We start from the raw sequence: 25,900 nt of genomic DNA on the forward strand, positions 1-25,900 counted from the left end.
AAAATGAGAACAAAATGAGACCTTCTAACCTCTCTTAACTTTGATTACTGCTCTCTTTCACTCAACTTCACACTGACCAAAACAGCACACTTGTAGCAATAATTCAGGTCAGTAATAATTTAAACTCCACAAATCAAAGTTTAACAGTTGAGAAATTTTCAATCATAAGGTAATGAGATACGGTCCACAGAGCTGTGAGCGCTGGGGGCTGGAGGGAAGGGCTTGGGGCGGCAGTGGAGGGGTCTTCACACTGCGATAAGTCTGGTACGGCAGTGCTAAACATACAAAACACTAATATCGGGACGACTGTTGAAATAAAAACAGAAAAATTCTAGGGTACACTGCATAACAAGGTGACTTTTTTTCTAAATCCATATTCTGTGGGCTATAAAACGGATTTTTAAAAATACCATTCAGCATCACATGTGGCTGTGGTTCTGCTAGTGTGGACACATCATGAAAGCAAAGCCTTCCAAATATGTAGAGAAGCACCCACAAGTCAGTCTTATGTACTTCTAAAGTTTTTATTAAAAAAATATTTTAGTCACCCTCCAAGTATGAATTTAAGAAAAAAATAGAGCAGCTCCCAAAAATGAATAATTTCAAGTGTTACTGGCCAAGCTAAGAATGGCCTATCCCAAACCAGATCATTCTTTTGCAAGTTGCCCACCCTCTGTATCCTCATCAAGGGTACAGCGAGAAGTACTCTCGAAGTACTCATGTCCAAAGGAAGTGATGCTGGGACCATCGCTCAGGGTGGGAACCACATTCCTTTAAGATTATTCACAAATACAGAAGGTGGAAATGTCCAAATTAGGTCTCTTAGCACTATCATTTTTGTGCTCATGGTTGCAAAAAGGACAAAAAAATAACCAAAACAAAATATTTGCTGATACAATTCAAATGTCAAGCTCTGTGGAAGGATGAAAATAATTGTGTAAATACTTCTTAGGGTTTTCTGAAGGCTAACAAAATGAAGCTTGGGAAAAGGCATGGGCTTTGGGCCAGGCCAAACAATTAGTTTTCAAGGCAGTCAACACAGAAACAAAAGCATCTTCACTAAAATAGGTTTCAAACTTCAAGCTTAGAGGGAAAGAACTAAGAGAAAAGCAAAGGCAGAAAATGAACAAGCACACAGCAAACACTACCAGTGGATGCTACAGGACCTTGCTTTGAAATTACCAGTTCTCAGGGAAATGGTACCGCCCCCTAGAGGCATTTTAAGAAACTTCTGGGCAGGGCATTTGAGGGTTGGAGGTCATCTACCCTCAACTATGATGTAACAGGTAACAGGTAACAGGTACTGTGTTAACAGGTGGAGGCTCACTGTGTGATGTAACAGGTGGGGCTGGAGTGCTGGACAAGCCTCTCGTTTGACCCCTCACAAAACAGAGCTGTTTTCCATCAACAAAACTTTCAAGTGTCCACAAATATTCATGGAGTGGAAACCCCGTTTAGAAAGGTCTGAAGCTGTAATGTTCTTACATATGCATCTAAATACATGGGTAATTCTTTGCCCTGGTTTAATAAGATGAAAGGACATGTTAAGAATGAAACTCTGGGCTGGGGCAATAATAAAGCAGGTAGGGCACTTGCCTTGCACGCAGCCAACCGAGGTTTGATCTCAAGCATTCTTTATGGTACCCCAAATCCCACCAGGGGTCTTCAGACCAGTGGGTGTGACTCAAAAACAGAATCAAGAAGAATGCAATTCTTTGTATTGAGGAAAGTCTCCCAGCAGAGGATTAAGAGACACACTGTCAAGCTTTAAGCTTAATTCCAGTTCAGCCTTTATCAGCTGTGTCCCCCCTGGATAACTCCCTCAGATATAATAGGGCACCTACCTCATAAAGCTGTTATAAATTTAAGTCAGTACCAGGCATTGAGTCAGCATATAATGTGCATAGTGTATCTTTTATAGTCTTATATTTGGTCTAGAACTTTATCCCAAATGATCCTATTTTTAAAAAATCATTTTTCTGACATTAATCCCATTCCCCGTTGAGTTGCCAAGATAAGGTTGTATTTACCTGCACTGGTTTTTGCCAGCGTGTATGCTAATTTTGCCTGCTTTCATCGCATCTTGGAAAATAATCATGGTAGAGAATTTACACGGTAAGATTATTACTCCATTATGAAAGATCACATATTATTTGTATTTCACTTACAACACTAAATGGATGTGTATGTCGAGCTGGTTGCATTACCTTGTCATTTGGAAGTAGTATGTGGGTGCAATACTTTGAAATATGAAGTTTCATCATCTATGACTTACAACTGATGATGGCAGCAATGTGACCAATACTTACAGTAACAAGAGATGGGTATTGAATTGGGTCTGGTAAGGCTCAAAAAAAAAAAAAATCACCGTTTTAAAGTCCCCTGTCCAATAGTGTCATTAGCTAACACGTGGTTAAATTTGGGTTATCAATGAAGTTTAATTTCTCAGGAATCAGTGTCAAATGACTGATATCAGTAGAGATAGATGCAAGTATGTTTTAGCAGCAATCTCTCTCTCTCCAATACAGCCCAGCAGGAAACCATCAATAATGAGGCAGTGGAGGTTGACTGAAGGTCAGGGAAGCAAAGTCCCTCCAGAAACACTCAAGCCCCCTTGAGGCCTTCAGGAAGAGTCGAGAAAACACGTGCCTGGTTCCATCACTGGGCACTGCCAACCCTTAAGCCTGACTTCTTTTGAGTCGTGTCAAGGATGTTCATCCGACTCAGCTAAGACGTCCACGGCTAACTCAGTCCTCACCGAATACCAGCAAGGAGTCCTTCCCCAAACCCAGAGAGGGGAGCCAAGCTGTTACCCAGTGCTGGGCACAAAGCCAGCTAGAACAAACGGGCAAAGACTGGCTCCCCTGCTTGTCTATGACTTAGAACTGATGACAGCAGTGACGTTACCAGTACTTATGATGAAAAAAAAATCTCTGGGGCTGGAGAGATAGCACAGCGGATAGGGCGTTTGCCTTGCACGCGGCCAACCCGGGTTCGATTCCCAGCATCCCATATGGTCCCCTGAGCACCGCCAGAAGTAATTCCTGAGTGCAAAGCCAGGAGTAACCCCTGAGCATTGCTGGGTGTGACCCAAAAAAAAAAAATCTCTGAGTCACCAGGCCTCTCCCTTTCCCACCCACAGCACTTGACCTTGTACTAGACAATGAATCCCCCAATTTCACACACCACGATCTTTCATACCTTCTGTTGGCCCAATTCCACTTCCTGTGAAACTTCCAATTTCACTGCTCCTAAGGTGGACCTGAAACCCACCTGGCCAGATGCAACCCGGGGGGCTGGTATCCAAAGTGCCAATGTTCGCTAACCCCGGGAATCTCTAGTTCTTTGGATTTCAGATGGTTTAGCCGAGTGAGTAGTGCCAGGAAGGTGTGTGGAGTATGCTAGCCTGCTGAAGAGAGGAGATCAGCTTCATGGGAAGACACCGCAGAAAACTTCCCAGATGTCATTTTTCTTTGCATGCCCCCTGCTATCATGCCATAAAATCCCCAAATGCGCAAGAGGGTTTGTTTCATCTTTTAACCCTACCAGTGAATGGGAACATTCTCTCTCATTCACAAAACAGAGACAGTTCGACTACATGTGACTAAGAGTAAGAAAAATATACAACTATATTTAAAACACTTAAATTAACAAGATAGCACTTTTCCATTCTAACAAAATATCATACATTCTGTTTAAACAAGAGTTAATACCAGAGACACTTTTTCAAGATATCCGACGCTAAGTTGAAAATGGGCGACCGTGAGACATTTCAAGACAGTTCTAATTAGCAAACTGTGTACAGTTTTGGTAACTGTGAAAGAGAGGACTGCTCCTCTCTTTCCTAAAAGATGGACATTAAACAGATCGCAATGCAAACTGCATGTATCACTCAGAACTGTAAGTATTGTTGCTTCATTTTCCTAAATGAGACTTTGGCAGCCAGCAAATCTTAGAGCTTCTTTTTTCTTTAAAAGACAATAATGTAAAACAACAAGACCCCAGCTCCCCCCCCCACCTCCCCCCGCTGTCACCACTCACTTGTCCTAGTGTGGGTGGGTCCTCTAAATGTGTTTGCAAGGTCTGTATGGCTGACCTATCCAGAGTCTGGCAGGAAAGGGGAATTCACCAAGTGTAATGAGCTACACTTAAAACGTCTGTTTTGAATGAGCATCCGATACTCCGGCACGTACTCCCTCCACTCAAAGCCACTACACTTACAAACTCGGTCTCTGCAGCTGGAAGAAACGCCAAACAAGGCCGATTTCCCTGGGTTCTTTTTGCAGGTGAAGAAGTCGGAACAGAAACCAACCCTTCTAAGACACCAGGCCACTCATCTTTGTCCCACTCCCAGTGCAAACAATGCCCCCCCCCCAATTCTTCAGTTGACCGGCCAGGATCCACTGCACAGAATGGTGTGTCTGGGTCCTGCTGAAGAAAAGGCAAGCTCCATCCGTCCGTCCGTCCATCCATCCATCCATCCATCTCCTTCCGTCTCCACAAGCCAGCATTCCTAGATGCGCGGATTTGGTCCCATCCGAGGACATCAAAATCCCAAGAAGGGCAACAGATTGTTTTCCCAACAAGAGAGAGAGGGAAATGGGGGGAGGGGGCAAGGAATCGCACAAGGTCACTACGTAATACTGCGGCTGCAAATCAGAACCGGTGGCCAGCTGCGGACGCAAGGCACGGGTGGCAGGCGCCAGGAGGGCGCCGTTCAGTGAGTCAAGAGTTTCAGGCGGGTCAACCAGCTGACCAGCAGGGACGGTTCTGTGGAGGAGGCCTTGGCCCCCGGGGCGCCGGGCTTCTTTTTGGTCCCCTCCTCCTGGAAGGGCATAGTGGCACTGCTGTGCAGATCCGAGTTGATGTAGCACCGGCTGCCGCGGATGTAGTCTGCGCCGCGCACCAGCTGCCGCTCGCCCGCCGGCCTGGAGAAGCGGTAATGCGGGGAGACGCTCTCCTCGATGATGGGGGGGATCCGCTCGTTGCTGAAGTACCGGCAGAGGGCGTCCTCCCCTGTGACGGACAGAGCCCAAGTCAGAATCCGCACCCCCGCCCCACCCCTGCAGGGACCTCGAGGTGGTCCAGAGGGGGAGGTGCTTGTCTTGCACTCCGCTCAGTGCGGCACATCCGGTTCCATCCCCCGTCCCGTCCCCCAGCGAGGCCCTCCGAGACACCCAAGAGTGATCCCTAAGCACAGAACCCAGGATCGAGTCCTGAGCACCCCAAAACCAAACCAGAACTACCCCCGTGTTACGGGGACCTGGCTGGAGCTGGAGGATCCCGGGATAGGTGAGTGGGAAGGACAGACCCGAAGAGCACAGAATGACAATGGGAGGTACCGAAGATAGGCGACACGTGGGCTCTAGCCAAGGTGGCGAGGATGGAGGTAGATGGAAGAGGAGCAGGAAGCCCCACAGGGCCCAGCGCCAGGAGCCATGCGTGGGCTCAGAGAGGCCTGGAGGGTCTAAACCACGAGATCCAACATGGCTGCAAGCACTGGACCTGAGCCTCAAAGCTTCAATGTAAAAATGAGCTTGTCACGAAGCCAGGTGCCAGGTGGGGAGAGGGAACCGGGGGCTGCGGGTGGGAAGAGGAAATATTCTATGCCTCAGACCCTCTGGCAAACAACCTGGGAAATGACTGTCGAATACACTAAATGCATATATATATATATATATATATATATATATATATATACATATATATATATTTACCACTGCACAGTTCCCAGGTCTATCGCCCTCACTGCCCCCTTTCACGATGGGGCTCACCCCACTGGGTGTTGGAAGTGCAGAACTGCAGGCGCTCCCGTCCCCCTGGCTGCACCCACCCCTGGGGGCTCACACGGGTCCGAGGCTTCCACTATTCCTCTTTACTGGGGCACGGTGCATTGTTCTACTGGAATCAGAAACAAAGGGAGGAGACCAGAGAATTCTGTCACTCTGTCCATATCCGGCCTTGCACAGTGCCTGCCCCTAGGGATACTGGGTTCAAAAGCAGTGGATCCAAGGCCGGAGCACCCTCGAGGAGTGCTGAGAAAATGGGGAGCCTCTGGCTGTCAGTCTGAATGGAGCGCAGGCACGATGGCCTTTAATAGAGGGGATTCAATGATTTCACATTCTGCAGTATTTAGGGGTTCTGAACCTGGAAGAGGGACCCCACAGGATGGAAGAGGGCGTGTAGGAAACTGAACAGAAGATGAAATGTTGGGCTTTGGGTCAACATGTAGCATTCATCAGTTCCAGAACTTAAAAACCACTAACCACTCCGTGACACACTTTAAGAGAATTGTATTCTCTGCTCTGGGAGTTGTCTCCCGATGAAGTTATTCTTTTCCTTCCAAGGGGCCACTATGCAGAAATCTCTCTAACATGATCCCATGGAGCCCGGCAGGCTGGAGTGCATGCTCTGTGTGCAGGGGGCCCGGCTCAACCCCCCACATCACATGTGAGCAGTCCTGAGCACTTCCAGGAGTGACCCTTGAGCAATAAACTGTGGACGCAGCTCCCTGAGCACTGGCAGGCGTGGCTCCCAAATCAAATCAAATGATGATACAAGAACAATGTGGAAGGTGGGAGGCTGGAGCAATAGCACAGCAGGTAGGACGTTTGCCTTGCACGCGGCCAACCCGGGTTCGATTCCCAGCATCCCATATGGTCCCCCGAGCACCGCCAGGAGTAATTCCTGAGTGCAGAGCCAGGAGTAACCCCTGAGCATTGCCGGGTGTGACCCCCCCAAAAAAGAGAAAGAAACAAAAAGAAAAATGTGGAAGGTGTGAGTAAGGGGTCAGGTATTTTTCCCAGTTCCATTTTCGCACTCCCTACCCCCTTCTCTCGAGAGGAAAAGAAAAGCCCCCACGAGGGCTCAAGGACGGCCATGCGTGTGGAGACACCTGGAAAGACAAACAAGGCACAGGCCTGCCACCTGCTGACTGCTCCTCAGACTGCCACACGGCCACCAAAGGACCCTCCGGACCTTCGACGGGGGTCGCCCACCTGTTCAGGCGAAGCGAGGGTGAGCAGCTTTGCCAAGTCCCAGGAATGGGGGACCCAGTCACCTAGGGAGCTGCACCTCCCCGATTTTGTTTTGTTTTCCTTTTCCTATTTCAGACCCTAGGCACTTGAACTTTTCACCTGTTCTTAATTTCTGCACGACAAGAGCTACGTTCCAGCACCCTGTCAGCATGAAGAATCAAAGCCCCCTGTCCCCTCAGTGAGGGTATTCATAAAACATGTCACTCAACACTAGCACAGTGAGCAGGAATTTTGATTACAGGGGGAATCACATGCAAATTTCGTCTAAGGGGGTGGAGGAGTTGAGGGGTGGAAATCCATGTCTGTCCGTTAAAAACCCAAATACTTCAATAATAATAGTGGTAGAATTGATGACACGATTATTTAACGAGTAATAGACTTCTTAAGTATAATAAAAAAATCAGACCAGCGGGTTTAAGTTCAGCAGGTGAGTGCTTGAATTCAATGTGGCTGACCCGGGTTCGATCCCTGGCACCACATCTGATCCCCCTGTCCTGTCATAGAGCACAGAGCCAGGCTGAGCATCATATGGTATGACCTCAACATTTAAAAAATAGTAAAACATAAGATTTAGGCCACAAGTGGTGACAGCTGGTCAAAGCTCAAAATGCTAATTATGAGATCGACAAGCACCGATGGGATAGAATTTCACTTTTCTAGATACAAGCAGTCTTGAAAATCTTCCGGTGAGAAGCTGGGAATGAGAATGAAGAAATACTCCATACAAACTAGTGTTGGTTTGGAGTCCTGGGCGGAATTTGGAGCCCCCCCAGGAGTGTTCAGGAGGATGCCGATTTCTCCCAGCAATTCCCACCAGCTGGGCTGGCAGTTCAGTGTCAGGGTGTGAGGCACCTGCCCAAGGCGGGAGTCTACACAGCTTTCAAGGCACCTAGAGAAACACCACCAGCAGGATGACTGGCTCTTAGGATTCTCTCTGGTGCTTCCGAGTTCAGTGGCACTTACCTTTCCTCCCGTGGCCTCGAGGTTTGGCAAAAGGGTCAACGATCCCCATCCAGCTGCCATCGGCCGGCATGGACAGAGGCCGGGGTTTGCCTTCGGGAGGAAAAGAGGGGACAAGCCAGTGAGATGGGGGCAGAGAGACGCCAGCCCCGTCTCCGGGCTGAGCCCCGCCCCTCTTCTAAGACTCACTGCAGCAGAGGCAAGAGTAAGCCCGCAAGCATGTAAAGGATGCTGAAGCCGCGAAGGCAGAGCCAGGCCGGGGTCTGACATTCCGAGTTCAAGCCAACCCAGCCCTGAAGTTAAAACCGTAACATGATCTCACCCCGCCGGGCTCCGGAGCCAAGCGGCGTAAGGACTGGACAAGGCTCCGCTTGAGAGAGATGAATAAAGGCCTCATACTTAGAATTTCATTGAGGTTTATGTTTTCCTCAGATTACCCTGCAAGTCTGCCAAGTTCAGCCAAGGGCTCCAAATAAGGAAGGGGGCGGGGCAGGCCCAGAGCCACCCAGGCAGACTCACCGTAGGAGGGTTTTTTCTCTCTCATTTTTGCGGGCGGAATATTGGTCTCCACCGAATACCCAGGCAGCTGGTCGGAGTCGGCGATGGTGAATCTCCGTCTCCGGCTTTCTTGGTCCAGGAAGGAATTCGGGGACTCGGACCCCTTCCGGCCAGGCAACAGCTGTTTCGACTTACTGACTCCTCCATAAACAAAACTCCCGTTCTCGTCCCTGGAAGATGACGCGGAAGAGTGAGTGGCTGGCGGAGATGCTCTGCCATCAGCCAGGAAGAACATGCAGGAGACAGTGCAGCGGGGCTACTCCTGAGCTGAGTGCTCAGGGGACTAGCAGTGTTGGGGATTGAACCCGGGGCTCGATCCCCGGCACCTCAGACGGTGCCCCGAGACCCAGCAGGAATGATCCCTGAGTATGGAGACAGGAGTGAGCCCTGAGCACGGCCAGGTGTGGCTCAAAAACAAAAAGAAAGAAATAGTTCAGCTTTGGGGCCGGAGTAGTAGTACAGCAGGTAGGTGCTTGCCTTGCATGCGGTTGGCCCAGACTGAACCCGGGCACCACATGGTCCCCTGAGCCTGCCAGGAATGATCCCTGAGTGCAGAGTAAGCCCTGAGCACTGCTTGCTGTGGCACCAATAAATAAAAAAAATAATAAATAAAAGTTTTTTTTCCTTTCCACTGGAGAAACAAGCATTCCTTTATCAGTGCCCGTGACCCCTGAATTACACACGGATCGCCTTCCTTTCTCATGGGGTGGGAGTAGGGACAGGTGACTCTAAAGGGATGGAAAACGGCACTTAGTGGGTCCTACGGTCCCACGAGCACCGCCAGGAGTAATTCCTGAGTGCAGAACCAGGAGTAACGGCTGCGCATCACTGGCTGTGGCTCCCCACCCCCACAAAAAGACCACCCGGCTGACAGTACAGGGTTAAGGTGCTTGCCTGGCGTGAGGCTAACGCCAGTTCTATCACCAGCACGGCCTGGCTACTGAGCGCAGAGCTGGGCACAGCCCCTAAGCACTACCCAGGACAACTCAAACCTCCACTGTCCTCCTGAAAAAACAGACTGGAAACCATGATCCTATGAAAGAAAGTACATGGAATTTTCAAGCGTCTAAATGGTATTAAAATACCATTGAAAAAAAAAATAAGTAGCTTCCTGTATTCCTGGGCTATAAATGAAGCTCCTATTTGCTGCGGAGCTCACGAGTGAAGGTGGAGTCTAGCAAAGCGCCTTTCCCGTGCCAAGACACAGAAGAGACAGCACTTGGAGAGTGATGGATTAGCTGGATTGGAGAGGCACCTCCAAAACCACACAAGGGCCCTGAGTGTAGTGTAACCTACAGAGAGAGCTTGTTTCCTGAACCAACAGAAACCAGCCTGAGTGGGATCACGGATTCCAACTTAATTCCATCCAAGACTTCAGCTTGTAATAAAATAAAACAAACTTTTGTGGAGTCCAAGTTACCGGCTGCAGTGCTGCATTCAGTACATCGAGTGGGTGGTCATTCGGAAAACTAGTCGGGGGTGGGGGGGCGAGGAGAGGTAGGATGATGGTTAGGGTGCTTGCTTTGTACACGGTCAACCCAGGTTCGATCCCTGGCACCCCACACGGTGCCCCCAAGACCCACCAGGAGTGATCCCTGAGCACAGGGCCAGGAGTTAGCCCTGAGCATCACCAGGTGTGCACACCCCCATCCCCACAAAAACCTAGTAGGTAAATCAGATGAGTTCAGACCATCTTCAGCCCTGCCTTGCCCAAGTGGTATTTGCAGTGAGCCTGTGCAGAGCCAGACCCCACCGACTGTCTCCTCCTCGGACTTCAGAGCCAGCCCCCCACCCCCAGAGCCTGCAGCCTCAGTGCTACGGGACCAGCTGCACTTTCCACTCTCAGAACGGGTTCTTCAGTAATGGTGTGTGCATGTGACACACACATATGTATGTGGCATGTGCATGGGTGTGTTTATGTCCATCATGTATTATTGTGTGATGGGTCTGGTACGCATATGTTTATGTGGATAGGTGTGGGAAGTGCTTGTATGCATGTGTCTCCTGTGTGATAAGTATATGCATGGAATGGGTGGGTGTGTAGAGCATGTGTACATGATGTATGGTGTATGTTGTATGTATGTGTGATGTGTGCTGTATTTAAGTGGCATGTATGTGTGATGCATGCGTGCATGTGTATGATGTGTTTGTGGGTGATGGATGCATGCATGTGTGTGCATGTGTACGTGTGTGTGTGTGTGTGTGTGGGTGATGGGTGCATGCATGTGTGTGCATGTGTGTACGTGTGTGTGTGTGTGTGTGTGTGCATGCGTGTGTATCCCCAACCAAGTAGAGTCAAGGCTTCAAAGCCCAGGTTTCTTTTCTTCCTCTTTCCTTGTCTGTTTCCTGCTCGTGCTGCCTTGCACTGGGCCCCACACAGAGACACTCGATACGGGCGTTCCTCCTGCCATCTGCCCAGTGGGCCCGAGTGCTGCGCCCTCCGTGTAGAGAAGTGCCAACTGCCTATGGCTTTGAACAGCGTCCAGATCCCGGGGCAGATGGTTCTGGTCTCCGAACACGGGAAAGACTCTGCCTGCTATGGAAACTGCCCTGCCTACTGCAAAACGCTCCCTGCGAACCAAGAGGGAGAAGAGGGAGAGTTCTTTGTTCCAGGGGAGGACGCACAATAGGCCCACAGAGCTTCAATAGGACTCAGCTGAAAACACAGAGCGCCAATAAAGTGAAAAACGAACGTAAGCTCGGCCCAAACTTGGCCTCATGAAACAGGATAGCACCAGGGCGTGCTCCTCGGCTTACTCTCCGACAGCTGAGTGAGACATCACCCAGCCTCGGTTTATGGCAGAGAGCGACCAAGCCCAGAGCTCAGCAAACACTCTGAATCAATGAACCCGATCCTGAGTTTCACCGAAGTCCGTGACAGCTGTGCGGCTATAAATAGGCCTGCATTTCCCTGTCTAGAGCAGCCCTTCCTTATGCAATGTTTAAGGCCCTCCTGATTACACCCGGTAACAGCTAAGACAACCATTCAGAACACAATCATCAGGCATTTACAACAGACACACCCACACACATAAAACATGTGCCCAAGTAGGGACAGTCCACACCCACCTACACACGTCTCAGCAAACACAGCTCTCAGCCAAAGCAAGCTGCAATCTCACGAAAGTTATTCGCCACCTTCCCCCCTAGAGAAGAATCTAGTCTCAGCGACCCCCAAGCAGCTCCTTCTAAAGCCGGGGAGGAACCAGGAGGCGCTTTCCAGAGCACATCGGCTTCCGTCCAGGAGACCTGGACATCCCCTTCTCCAGGGGACCTGGCCCTTGCCGCCCCCTCCCCTGAAAGACCACCCCTTTCTCCTTGCAGCTGTGCCGACCTACACATGTCCTCGTGCGAAATAGCAACGCCAATTAGCCTCAGGGACAGAGTCCAGGTGAGTGCCAAGCTCACTCCACATTACAAATGACCCTGTCTCGGATGAGAACTCGCGAGCTCTCCCCCCTCGGCTAGTTCCCCATCCCCAGATACCCCGAGAGCACCAAGCCTGGATGGCTCATCACCCACTTTGCAGAAGAAAAGAGATCTCTCAGCACCCGCTGGACATCTGTCTTCCTCGTCACGAAAGGGGGTAGGGAGGGCTTCCAAGCAATGCTCAGGTCCGGGGGCGCACAGCAATTCTCAGCCAGCTGGGCCGGGGGTGGGGTGCTTGCTTGGACCCTGCGGTGCTGGGGAGACCTGGGCCACCTGGGCAGGGCTGCGGCATGCAGAGCTGCACCTGGCGATGCTCACTGGGCCAGGTGGTACAAAGAATGGACCCGGGGCTGGGCACAGGCTAGGCCTGCACCCCGACTATTAGGCCGTCCCCCAGTCCTACGGAAATCTACCTTCTTTAAGCAAATGAACAGAAAGGGCCCGTATGTTGTACTCAAGGCTGCGATGCCCCACTTCCTGCCCATGACCCAGGGCCTCCTGCAGGGGAACAGTGACATGAACAATGAGGACTGTCAACCATGGTCTCCACCCGGGCCAGTACTTCCCATGACTGATTTATGTTACAACTGGAAGTGGAAGCCTTCCCCTCTCACTGTTCCCCACCACCCCATTTCAGCTGCCAGGACCCCAAGTTTTAATGCAGGTTTGTTTTCATAAATTAAAAACTCATCGAGGGCGGCAGGGAGAAGAGAAAAAAAAATGGGGGTCCCTGGGGGGGTTCTCCTGAGCTGTGTGCTCAGGGGACTAGCAGTGTTGGGGATCGAACCCAGGGCTCCCCGGGGCCAAGCACACACACACGAGCACTTGGAGCCATCTCCCTGGAAGTTCAGTCACTTTCCCTCTCCAAGTCCTTCCTACACTCTGCCCCCATCCTACATCCCCCCCCCAACCCAGGACCTCCACCCGGGACGCACACCCCCTGAGGCCAGGCGTGGACGTACCGGGGCGAGTAGGGGATGGCGGGCGGCGGCGGGATGTAGAGGTCCAGGATGGCGGGCTTCTCCTTCTTCAGCGAGGCGTCCATGGTGCTCTCCGGGGACTGAGGGGCCTTGGGCGGAGGCGAGGTCTGCGGCAGGAGGGAGGACAGAGGGGCAGAGGGAGAGTCACCATCATCCGTGCCTCGAATCAACCAATGACTCCCAGGGAGCCTCAGGACACAGCGAGAAGGACGCGACTGCACAGCACCACGGGGGGGGGGGGCAGGGGGGTGCTAGCCTGGTGCAGACCACTCGCCCGCCCTGCCTCTACCTCCTCTTCTGAAAGCAGAGCTGATGGGGACCTCTGGCACAGGATGGGGGAGTCAGGGCAGGCTCGTGCCAATCACTAACCCCGTCACTAAAAGCAGGACACAGACTCCAGACTCGGATGGACTCTGAGGAACTTGGCTACGGCCCCAATTCAGTTGTGTCCCCCCCAGGCCTCATGACTCAGCATTTCCCCAAGGGGGGGATAGATAGATAGATAGATAGATAGATAGATAGATAGATAGATAGATAGATAGATAAGCAGAGTACAGTGAAACAGTGATAGAATCTCGGTCTCCCTCTGAATCCTGGCCTCTAGCTCTGCCCTCCTGCCCACTGCAGGAGATGTGAAGACCTCAGAGGTCCTGTCCAACCTCCTTTTCTCGGCCAGGGGTGCGGGCCTCCCCCGGGCCCCAATGTCCTTGGGAGAAGCCCCAGACTTGGCTTCCTGCCCCCCTGTCCAACTTCCAGGAAAGCAGCCTCCGGAGGGACCCGGCCTTCCCCTTCTTTCTGGAGGGGGCCTCCAGCCACTCCTACTCTTGGGGGCTGCTGGTTCGGTCTTCCTGTGACCTCAGACACAGTTCTTGTGGCTCCTGCTCTCGGAGCCGTATTTGGGGGGGGGGGGGAGAGCACACCAATGATGTCTACACTGCTGGCTCTACTCTCTCAGGCTCACTCACTCCCGGGAGGTTTCGGGGGACAGTAAGGGACGCCAGTGGGGAGGCTGTGCGCACAGCCAGCACCCACCACTCTCCTCTGGCCCGAGTGTCACTCAGCAGGGGTGTCACCAACAGCGGTGTCACCAGCAGCCCTTCTCTTCCGAGTCCCACACAGTGGCTGGGCCCCACCCTGGGCTAGCTGAGGGGGGGGCAGAGGTGTCCGGGAACTCTGAGGTCTAGCGCCTTGCTCATGTGGGGCCATCATTCAAAAGAGGCCGGAGGCCCCATGTGGGCAGGCCGCCTCCCTCGGCCCCAATAAATGGGCCGCGTCACTCATGTCCAGCAGCACAGTCCCCAGGCCCCGGACGCTGAGCACTCACATACACCGTCAGCTCTGCTGAGCACAAAGCCATGAGCAGGCTCAGGGGAGGCCTACAGTGGACCACAGGGGGCAGGAGTAGGGCCCCGCCCCTCCAAAGCAGAGCCAATGGCCCGTGTCCGCCCCCAAGAGTCCTCTCAAACCCGGACACTGGCTGCCGCCTCCGATCCAGCCACCCCCTGGCAAGGCCGGCACCCTTCGGGCATACCCAGGAGCCCCTCTTTGCTGATGACGGCCCCCAGCCCCAGCCCAGGACGGGGGCGCCCCGGGACGAGGCACCCTGGAGAGTGGGACGCAGAACCAAGCCTGGTCCTCCTCCTGCCTTTGGGACACACCCGCCCAGGACTCCCAAGCTGGAGTCCAGACCCCAGAGTGCTCCAGAAGTGCATCGTTTGGGGGGCGAGGGGGGGTGCACACAGTCAGCCATGGGGGTTACTCCCGCCAGGCTCAGGGGGTGACCCTAGCGGGCACTGGGGATCAAGTCTAGATCAGCCTCATGCAAGGCAAGTGCCCGCCCCGCTGCACCCTGGGTCTAGCCCAGAAAAGCGCCTTTAAGGAGATGATGTAGGAAACGGGGCGTCTCGGACCCGAACCCGATCTGCAGGTGCACGCGGCACCAGAGCTGGGCGGGGCGTGAACTGCCCAGAGCAAGGGCCCGGTAAGGACGCGGGAGAGGGGGCGAGGCGGGAAGGAGCCGCAGCGCCTTCACCCCTGCGCGGGAAGGGAGGAGCCCGGCTGTTGCCTCACTCCGCGGGGCTTGTTGGAGCCAGCGCCAGCTCGCAGACCAGGGCCAGGCCCCCAGGACCCGGGCCAGCCGCCCCCACAGCCCTGGCTTTCTCCCCTGCCCGCCGCCCCCGGACGCTGAGCTCATCCCCGGGACGGCCCCGTGCCAGCCCAGGGTAGGCTGTGTCGGCTTCGAGGGTTCAGCCTGTGCCCTCCTCCGAGAGCCGTCCTGGGGGCAGCCGCCTCCCCCCTGCAGGCTCCAGGGTCACCGCCCGGGAGCACGTCCTCAGAGCCTCTGGCAGAAACTCAGCCGGTTCCGGCCACCACCTTCCTGGCGTGGCGGTGAAGGGCCCCCGAGGGGTCCTCTCTGCCTCTCACCCTGACAGGCTCGCCCGCCCGCGGCCCAGTGAGCCCACGGGGACAGGCACCTCCCACTCCCTCTCGCTCCCCCTACCTCCCCTACTTCTCTGACCCCCTCAGCTTCTCCTTTCTCTCCATCCCCCTCTTAGCCCCCTGCTTCCCCATCCCCCATCACCTCCTCCTGCCTCCCCATCCCCCATCACCTCCTGCCTCCCCATCCCCCATCACTTCCTTCTGTCTCTCCATCCCCCATCACCTCCTCCTGCCTCTCCATCCCCCATCACCTCCTCCTGCCTCCCCATCCCCCATCACCTCCTGCCTCCCCATCCCCCATCACTTCCTTCTGTCTCTCCATCCCCCATCACCTCCCCCTGCCTCTCCATCCCCCATCACCTTCTGCCTCTCCATCCCCCATCACCTCCTCCTGTCTCTCCATCCCCCACACCTCCTCCTGCCCCATCACCTCCTGCCTCCCCATCCCCCATCACCTCCTCTTGTCTCTCCATCCCCCATCACCTCCTCCTGCCTCTCCATCCCCCATCACTTCCTGCCTCCCCATCCCCCATCACCTCCTCCTGCCTCTCCATCCCCCATCACCTCCTCCTGTCTCTCCATCCTCCATCACCTCCCCCTGCCTCCCCATCCCCCATCACCTCCTCCTGCCTCCCCATCCCCCATCACCTCCTCTTGTCTCTCCATCCCCCATCACCTCCTCCTGCCTTTCCATCCCCCATCACCTCCTCCCGCCTCCCCATCCCCCATCACCTCCTCCTGCCTCCCAATCCCCCATCACCTCCTCCTGTCTCTACATCTCCCCATAATACCCCTGCCTCTCCATCCCTCATCACCTCCCCCTGCCTCTCCGTCCCTCTGAGCACCCTGTTTCCAGAGGCCCCCTCTTGTCCTGCAGCCCGGTAGCTGGCCGAGCTGACATGCCCCGTGAGCACGGGCTGACCACCCCGCAGTGAGTCAGCAGCACCTGCTGAGAGCCCTCCCACGTGGACAGAGGCGACGCCTGTGGGGCGCACGGCCAGCAGAAGGGCCGGAGCGCCGGCCACACTGTTCCCGTGTCCACCCGCCCCAGTCACAGCCCATTCTTCGCTCCAGCCTCCACATCCTGTTGTTGACATGTAACATGTCCCGCACAGGACGCCTACGGGCACGGTGCCAGGGACACGGGCGGCTTCATGGTCCTCTGCTCCACAGTAGGACGGCGGGCACAGAGCCCCACCCAGAGGGCACTGCCACTCGCTCTACAAAGGGGTCACTTGCCGTGCATGTGGCTGACCTGGGTTCGAGCCTCAGCATCCCATACGGTCTCCCCTGAACCCCCCCAGGAGGGATCCCTGACTGTAGGGCCAGGAGTGAGCCCTGAGGACCACCTGGTGTAGGCCCAAACAGAAACAAGACACTGCTTCTCCTGGTGGTCTCAGAAGCACACAGGACACAAGGAGACAGAGCAGGTGCCAGCACGGGACCCCGAGAGGAGCCAATCAGGGGGCGCAGTGTTTAGAGAGAACCGAAATAACGGCCCTCGGGACACTGGCCTACTCGCTCAGCAGCTCTACAGAAGGCCTGTCTGGGCGGGGTCAAGGCTGTCGTCCCCGCACCCACACCCCTGCTCCCCTACACCAGGAGGCCCCTCTAGAGGTGGCCTCTCCTGGCCTTCGAGAGCCCGTGGGGTCTCTCTAAGGCCGTCGCCTCCCTGGAAGCGAGCAGGGAGTGGGGCCAGAGACTCTGTCTGCAGGGCTGACAGCACAGGCCCAAACCATGGCCACGAGAGGCTGAGGACAGCAATGGGCCACCCCTGGGTACCGGGGGGCGGGGGTGGGGCAGGCCCCTCCAACGCTCCAAGCAAGCCTAGATCCACTTGCTCATCCAAGTCAGATAACAGGGCCGTGATGCACACAGCAGCGGCCCCGAGACCCAGCCGAGTGAGGCAGCCAAGCAGACGCAGGGCGGGTGGGGGTGACCCGGGCCAGACCGGGCCAGCCGGGTTACCTGCACAAGGGGCGGCCGCCACCGCAGGTTTTTCAGGGGAGCAGGGGTGAAGTTGAAGGAGCCTGTGGGGCGTTTCTTGAGCAGGAGCACCACTCCCGTGGGGTCCTCTCGCAGTTTCCTCACCAGGTTCTTCAGCTGCCAGCCCACCTGGGAAGACAAGGGGGCGAGGGGGTGTGGGGGTCAGGGGCACGGAAGAAGAGGCCCGGCCAAGGGGGCAAATGTCCCCCATTCACTGTGACCCAGAGGCAGGTCACACGACGTTCATCTCAGCGGGCCTGAAGATGATGGATACACACTGCGGATTTGGTACCTCTAGGGGGGCACGCACAGGGCGCAGGGACCCCTGGGTGCAACCCCTAGCACCAGCCAGTCTCACACACACACACACACACACACACACACACACACACACAAATCCCCAAAGTTCAAGTAAAAGGGCTTTGGATTTAGTTCAGAGTCCTTGAGGACAGGACCAGAAGGATTCGTGGTGTGGTTGAAGCCTGCCTCAAGTGCCAGGGAGACGGCAATTGGGATAGAGAAGGGACCACTGTGACAAAGAGAGTGGGAAATGATCACTCTGGATAGGAGCTGTGTGCTGAAAGTAGGTAAAGGAACAAACATGATAACCTCTCAGCATCTATGTTGTAAGCCATAATGCCCAGAAAGGGCAGAGTTGAAAGAGGGGTGGACCAGGAAAGAGGGAGAGAGAAAGAGAGAAAGAGGGAAGAAGAAGAAAGAGGGAAGAAGGAAGAAGGAGGAAGGAGGAGGTAGGAGGAGGTAGGAGGAGGAGGAGGGAGGAGGAGGGAGGAGGAGGAGGAGGATAGGGAGAGGCGGAGGGAGAGGGAGAGAGAGAAGAAAGAGAGGGAAAGAGAGAAAGAGGAGGAAAGGAAGAGAAAGAGAAAGAGGAGGAGAGGGAGAGAGAAGAGAGAAAGAGAGAGGGAGATAGAAAAAGAGAGGAGAGGGAGAGAGAGAAAGAAAGAGAGGAGAGGGAGAGAGAAAGAGAAGGAGGAGAGGGAGAGAGGAGAGAGAAGAGAGAGGGAAAAGAGAGGAGAGGGAGAAGAGGAAAAAGAGGAAGAGAGAAAGAGAAAGAGGAGAGGGAGATAAGAGAGAGGAACAGAGAGAAGGAGGAGAGAAGGAGAGGGAGAGAGAGGGAAAGAGAGAAAGAGAGAGAAGGAGGAGAGAAGGAGAGGGAGAGAGAAGGAGAGAGAGCGAGAAGGAAAGTGCCTGCCACAAAGCCAGGCTGGGGGCTGGGGTGGCGGGAGGAAGACGGGTGGTCACTGGCGGTGGGAAGTGGACACTGGTACAGGGATGGGGTTGGGTCACTGTGTGAGTGAAACCTGACCACGAACAGCTTTGTAACTAAGTGTTTCACGGTGACTCGATTACAAAAGTAAAAATTATTTTTGAAATTATGAAGAAATGAAAGTTCTAGAGGGGCACTGAAATGTGAGTGTCAAGACTCAACTCACCACGGTCTGCCGGTTGACCTGGATGACCTCGTCCCCCGCGTGGATCTTCTGAGACCGGTCTGCAGGAGACTGTGAGAAACGGAGAGATGCCTGTGATGAAAGCCCTGTTCCACCTCCCCTCCCTAACTGCAGTGCAGGACTGATGCAAATGTAATTTTCTCAAGGAATTGGGGGCTGCAGAGACAGCAGAGCACATAGGACACTTGCCTTGCACGCAACCAACCCAGATTCAACCCCCAGAATCTCACACGGTCTCCTGAGCACTGCCAGGAGTGATTCCTGAGTGCAGAGCCAGGAGTGACCCCTGAGCAGCGCTGGGTAAGAATCAAAACCAAACACACGAAAAAAGAAAACAAAATACTAATGAGCACATGACAGAGCGTGGAGAACCAGACAGGACCGTGGCCCACTAGTGCGCTAAGGCCCAGTCGTCTGTTACAGAAAATCAGAGCAGCTGCTTCCAGGGCACCGACCAGGCTCAGGGATGCTCCTCTCGGAGTGGATGAAATCCAGAGATCCATTTAAAAAAAATGTTTTACCTGCGGCCAGGTAAAATGTCGTACAGCAGGTAGGGCACTTGCCTCATACACAACCCACCCCAGGTTATCCCCAGCACCACTTATGGTCCCCTGAGCATCGCCAGGGGCCATCCCTGAACAGAGAGCCAGGTGTACGTACCAAACACCTCCAGAGGTGGCCAAAACACAACAGAATCCTCACCTAGAATTGATCTCGTAAACATTGGCCAACCCTTTAACGTGGAAGGTCATCACCGTTTACTTGGAATGACTGAACACCCCATTCACTCAGCCTTGTTCTACATGTTATCAGGGAGTTCTCTAAAGAGAGGGAAGAGGGCGGGAGGAGGGAGGGAGGGAGGGAAGGAGGGAAGGAGGGAAGGAGGGAAGGGCAGAGAGAGAGGGGGGAGGGAGAGGGAGAGGGAGAGAACAGATGTAGGCTGGAGGGGATGGCAGGAGAGAAACTGCGGACGTTGGTGGTGGGAAATGTACACTGGTGAAGGGATGGGTGATGGAATATTATATGACTGAAACCCGATCATGAACAACTTTGTAACTGGGTATCTCACTATGACTCCGTAAAAAACAAATTTTAAAAAGAAAATGTGTTTCTTTAGGTAAAAATGAACTTGAATGTTTTCCAATGTCAGGCTGAATTCTAACCAAATTCCTGTTGTGCATCCAAACAAAACCTGGACTTTGCTCGCCACAAATAACAATCTGCCCCAGCCTGCGACACTCGGGCCTAGGGCCCCGCCTGTGTGGGCAGGCGCCTCATCCCTTGGCCAGAGATTCTGGTCATGGGATTCTTATCACTAAATCAAGCCAGAATTCTTCATGTTCAAGATTCTCAGATTCCCAGAGGCAAAAGAAAAGAAAAATCTTTGATTTCAAGTTAAAATCAAATGTTATCCAGGTCAGGGTATTTTATATGGCAGCTCACATAACTGATTCTCTTTTTAATTCTATCTATCCTGGAGCGATAGCACAGCGGGTAGGACATTTGCCTTGCACACAGCCGACGTGGGTTCGATTCCTCCATCCCTCTCAGAGAGCCCAGCAAGCTACCCGCCCGCACGGCAGAGCCTGGCAAGCTACCCGTGGCATATTCGATATGCCAAAAACAGTAACAACAATTCTCACAATGGAGACGTTACTGGTCCCCGCTCGAGCAAACAGATGAGCAACGGGATGACAGTGATACATTGATCTATCCTGTGGCCAGAGCAGCAGTACCGCGAGGAGGTCATTTGCCTTGCACATGGCTGATATGGGTTCGATCCCCAGCATCACATATGGCCCTGGAGCACTGCCAGGAGTAATTTCTGAGTGCAGAGCCAGGAGTAACCCCTGAGTATTGCTGGGTGTAACCAAAAAGCCAAAAAAAAAAAAAGAGGAAAGAGAAAAAGAGAGCAAACACATTGGGCTGAAGGCGCTTTTTCCACGGTGTATGCCAACGCAGAGGAGAGGAAACTGTGATCTTTCATTTTCAAAACATTCAACCAGCTGCCCTTGCCACAGTACAGCCTCTCGACACCCGACAGTGGGGCACGGGATAGCATGGGGGTTCTGCAGGAAGATGACTGTCTGCAATACTTTTCTCTTGCAGATCTTGAAAAGCATGTGTATTTGTACACACACACACACACACACACACAGGTTGCATCTGACATGGCGATAAGGTACCAATCCAGACCAGGTAGTCATCCTGGGCTAGAGATTTATTTAAAGTGAATTTCAGTAATCAAAGATGCCCCCTCCCCCCACCTACAACCAGGTCCAGCGTCTTTGGATAGAGACATGCCAGCTTCATCAAAAGCCCTGTGTCCTGACCTGACTTCCCTCCTGGAGGATCCTCATGCATTCACTTCTCAAATGTGCCAGCGAGTGATTAAGAGTTATGCTTGGCAGAACACAGGTAAGACAGAGCCTGACACCAAACTAATTCACCCCAGGCCAGAACCTCTTCCCTTGTCTCTCTCCTCTGTGACCTGGATGGCTGAAAAGTGATGCTTGTTCTCATGGGCTGGAGAAAGGTGAGGACCGGGAGAAGAATGAACCCAGTCTTCAGAGGTGAACTGAATCTCACTCTATCTCGGGGCTGGGCAGAGGAGAATGATGGGTCCCTGTCCAGACGCCTTGTCAAGGTCTCCAACAACATCAGGCCGAGAATCACGAGCAACTCTTAGTCTGACCTTGGAATAATCCAGGCTTCCCAAGCAATCGCCCCCGAAAATGAAATCCTGGGGAAGCGTGGAGACAACCCGCATGAGGATGCAAGGGGGGGAGTTGACCACTGCCCCCAACCCTGGGATTCTGAAGACACAGGGACCTGAAATGATGGCTGGACAGTTGTCCTGAAGGCTTAACTATTCAACGTTCCCTGTATCACTGTCACTGTAGCACTGTTATCCCGCTGCTCATCGATTTGCTCAAGCGGGCATCAGTAGCATCTCCATTTTAAGACTTGTTATTACTGATTTTGGTGTATCGAATATGGCACGGGTAGCTTGCCAGGCTCTCCGAGAGGCGTGGAGGAATCGAACCTGGGTTGGCTGTGTGCAAGGCAAATGCCCTACCTGCTGTGCTATCGCTCCAAACTTTCAAATTATTCAGATTCAGCTCCACAGACCTGGGCTCTTCTTTTTTTTGGAAGTAAAACAGATTTTATTTAGAGGGTTTTGAAGGTGTGAAGGGCAGGGTGGGGGAGAGAGAGAGAAAGAGAAAGAGAGAGAGTAACGGACTCAAGAGAGAACATGGGCTTCTCCAAGGGTGGAGAGACCCCTTACATACATCCCAGCATCAGATAGGAAAGCAGGAAAGTCCACATCTCAAGAGGGGAGATGCAGGCGACACGTGTGCTCAGGCACCACATGTGCTCAGCCATGTGGGCGCAAGCAGCACACGGGTTCAGGCAGTATACGCGCCAGACGTGGGCTCTTAACCTCACTTCTTAAACCTCATCCACAAGACCGAAAACGCTTATGGGCGCATTCCATGTAATCAACGAACCAGAGTTGAACTACTGAAAGAATGAGTGACATTTTCTGGTGAATCACTCAGTGGAATGACAAAGTTTCCCTTTTTCAAATGGGAAACAAGATGAAAACCTCCGGATGAGGGTTCAAAGACCAACCATGAACAACTACATCTCTCACTGGATCCAGGAGCCTGGTAAGAACCAGAGGGAGTTTTCCAGAACAGCTGACATTTTGCTGGACTGAAACACAGCTTCATTTATACTCTTCTTCAACGCATAGCCTTAAGGCAAATAGAAGGGAAAGGGACACTGACAAGAAGAAACTGGTCTGTTTTTTGGTAGTAATATTATAACGATCTTTTACCCAGGATTAAAATGGTTTTAGGAAGACCAGAGTCTGGAACAAGAAAGGCTTAGTATAAAACACCACAATCACCGAACTGCTTGCTGCAAACCTCAACCTTTTATAAACTGAAGCCATCCTTTCCAATCTAGCCAGTTCCAAACAAGGCACTGCGTAGAACCTGAGCAAAATCTTTGCCTGGTCGTCCTGAAAAATGCAAAGCTTCTGAGAGAGAGAAGCAGTGAACATGTCTTTCTTTTGTACCATTCCCAGCCTAAAAGCAGAACTTCCGGGGCTATTCTTACCCACCAGGTGCCACAGAAGGAAGAGGCCGAGTGGTTCTCAGTGAGTTCTCACTGTAGCTCAACAAAGAAAGCTTCCGGACACTATTATCTTCAACTCATCCATCTGCTGGACATTCACAAGTTATGATTCACTGATTGACTTGCCATCTTTTTTTCCTGATTATAAAAATCAAGTGTGGGGCGGGAGGGCTGATGCAAGCTTTGCTCCCAAGACTCTTGCTGGCTCTGATCTCTGGCCCCACAAGCTTCCCTGAATATTACCAAGAGTGACCCCAAACACAGAACTGCTTCTGATTGGGGCTGGAGCGATAGCACAGCGGGTAGGATGTTTGCCTTGCACGCAGCCGACCCGGGTTTGATTCCCAGCATCCCATATGGTCCCCCAAGCACCGCCAGGAGTAATTCCTGAGTGCATGAGCCAGGAGTGACCCCAGTGCATCTCGCCAAGTGTGACCCAAAAAGCAAAAAAAAAAAAAAAAAAAAACTATTTCTGATTCTGTTATAGCCCCCACCGACTCCAGAGTACAGGTGTGTCCCCAAACAACAACAAATCGAATGTGTCACAAACACTCATCAAAGATCATGACATTTCAACGAAGGACCTAGCAGCTGGCACACAAAATTCAACACACATTTCCACCTAACAGTCAGTAAAGGAGTTAGCAAATTTCTTCTATTTTTAGGAATTATTTCCTCCTGTCTTGGCTGATTAAATAGCAGATGCATTCCACAGATGCCGGTTTCTTTTACATAGATCCTGGGAAGCTAGTCAAATGCTTTTAGCCTCGTATCAGTGCTGATCAAAAACTAGCTATACCGTGGGTTGCAAGAAGAAAAGGTTCAACCAACGTGGGTTGCAAGAAAAAAATGTTCAACCAAGGTGGGTTGCAAGAAGAAAAGGTTCAACCAACGTTCTACATTTTTTACAAATCTGAAACATCTAAGGGCTTAAGGAAGAATGATATTATGTTGCAGGATTTACAGAGGAAGAGAGATGTGTACACAATCATAGCACAATTTTGCTTTTTCTTTTCAAAAGATGGAGGGGAGTAGAAAGAGTACTAAATTTCAATACAGTGACAAAGACTAGGAAATAAAGCTCTCCAAAAAGAACTGTGACATGCAAAATTCCACCACAGTTATTTTGGCAGCACATTTAAAAACAAACAAATAAACAAAAACCTACTGGGGCTGGAGAGGTAGGACAGAGGTGGAGGCACTTGCCTTGCAAGTGACCAACCTGGATCCAACCCCCGGCACCATCTAAGGTCCCCTGGGAATTGCCAGATATGACCCCAAAACAAAACCATTATTTTACACATATGGCTTCCTAGTCCAGATTTTGTACCCAGTGATTCTCGGCAACAAAGAGATCATTGTCCTTATATTTATGGATTGACACTTACAGGGAGTGAAAGGAATAATTAGCACAAGAGTGAGGGCAAAAGCTGGGGACAAGGGTGGAGGGAGAAACGGAGCAAGATAAATGAACACAAGCAATAAAAGGCAATTTAAATAATAAATTGACAGCAGCTGGCCATAAGCAGTAAGCTAGCAACAGCAGTAAACACTGGCACCTGCCCTCACCGATAACCAGGCAGCCTGCACGCAGACATGTCAGTGACAAGGACAGGGCGCCAGTGTCAACCTGGTTTAGGTCAATGTTGGTGCAACTCTTTTAAAGTTTCTCCCATGAACACTTACATTTTCTGTGGTTCCAGTGATCACGTGCAATCCATCATACGTAGATTTGATGTACATGCCCTGGAGAGAATCACACACACATTAATGTGGCACTTCAAAACTCAACGGGAAAAAGGAGCAGGGGCGACTCAAACTTACAAATCACGAAAGGCAGGCCCTCTAGAACAACAATCATTTTCAAGGGTCCTGAGGTACGGTGGTACCACATTCAAAAAGCAATGAAGGGAAAGGAAACCAACCAAGATGGAAGAGAAAGAAATCAGAAATGAGTTCTCTGGCTATTTCGCTCTGTTGGTCCTTAAAACACCACCCACATGCCTTGACCCTTGACCACTGTTGCGTCTCATCTGTCTCTTCTCCCCTCTGCCCATGTCTTTCCTTCTCTTCTCCATAATCTGGAACCAAGGGTGATCTAGCATCCCCCCTTTAAACCATTGTATTTCCTCATTCAGTCACTAAGCCACTGAATTGTTCACCTTAGAAAGAAAGAAAGAAAGAAAGAAAGAAAGAAAGAAAGAAAGAAAGAAAGAAAGAAAGAAAGAAAGAAAGAGAGAGAGAGAGGGAGAGAGAGAAAGAAAGAAAGAAAGAAAGAAAGAAAGAAAGAAAGAAAGAAAGAAAGAAAGAAAGAAAGAAAGAAAGAAAGAAAGAAAGAAAGAAAGAAAGAAAGAAAGAAAGAAAGGAGAAATGGTATCTCTTTGATCTGATGATGTATGTGCCAGATGCATGGCTTGCCTCTGGGCACACAGAATGAATGTAGTATCTCCAACATGCCCCGGGCTGTCCCCTCTCTTTGTCCACTCACACACTCACACCCCCCATCAGTTAAGCCTGAGCTCAGTGTCACAGTGGCAGGTGACCTGGAGGCCTGCCCCCAGGCCCCCACCACCAGGAGTGAGGAGCCAAGAGGATTAAGGATCAAATCACAGGACCCCTCAACAGAAACAGTTCCATCCTCGGAAGGGACAGCATCAAGATAAAGCCACTTCTCGGAGGGGGATGTCCTCTCTCCAAGACTCGTCCCCGATTCCGCGCATCATTCTCAAAAGCCTTTCATGACATGGGGGGGGAAAAAAAACATAAAGAAACAGGCAGGGCCAAAGGAAAAATAGTGGCTCGCCTTGCCCTCTCTGCAGTGGCCACATAACACCGACCCTCCCGGCACACGATCCTCCAGGCCCTGGCCGAGCCCTGTCTCTTACGCAAATCAGTA

The 25,900-nt window shown here is 52.2% G+C and overlaps 1 protein-coding gene across 3 annotated transcripts in view; it reads right to left on the reverse strand.

Moving 5' to 3' along the window:
• Window positions 1–3,605: 3,605 nt before the first annotated feature.
• Window positions 3,606–25,900, reverse strand: part of CNKSR3 (CNKSR family member 3) — a 106,831-nt gene continuing 84,536 nt past the window's right edge. For 2 of the 3 annotated variants that reach the window (XM_012932588.2, XM_055134494.1), the window contains 7 exons: window positions 24,691–24,750; window positions 18,841–18,909; window positions 17,372–17,518; window positions 12,947–13,071; window positions 8,517–8,725; window positions 8,001–8,090; window positions 3,606–5,016 (listed from right to left, as the gene is read on the reverse strand). In XM_012932588.2, coding sequence (XP_012788042.2) covers window positions 4,718–5,016; window positions 8,001–8,090; window positions 8,517–8,725; window positions 12,947–13,071; window positions 17,372–17,518; window positions 18,841–18,909; window positions 24,691–24,750 — 999 coding nt within the window. In that variant the 3' untranslated portion in view covers window positions 3,606–4,717. The remainder of the gene's footprint in view (window positions 5,017–8,000; window positions 8,091–8,516; window positions 8,726–12,946; window positions 13,072–17,371; window positions 17,519–18,840; window positions 18,910–24,690; window positions 24,751–25,900) is intronic. The other variant, XM_055134495.1, reaches the window with a different exon arrangement.

This window comes from Sorex araneus, chromosome 4 (assembly GCF_027595985.1).
Source record: "Sorex araneus isolate mSorAra2 chromosome 4, mSorAra2.pri, whole genome shotgun sequence".
In the NCBI taxonomy this organism is placed as follows: Eukaryota; Metazoa; Chordata; class Mammalia; order Eulipotyphla; family Soricidae; genus Sorex; species Sorex araneus.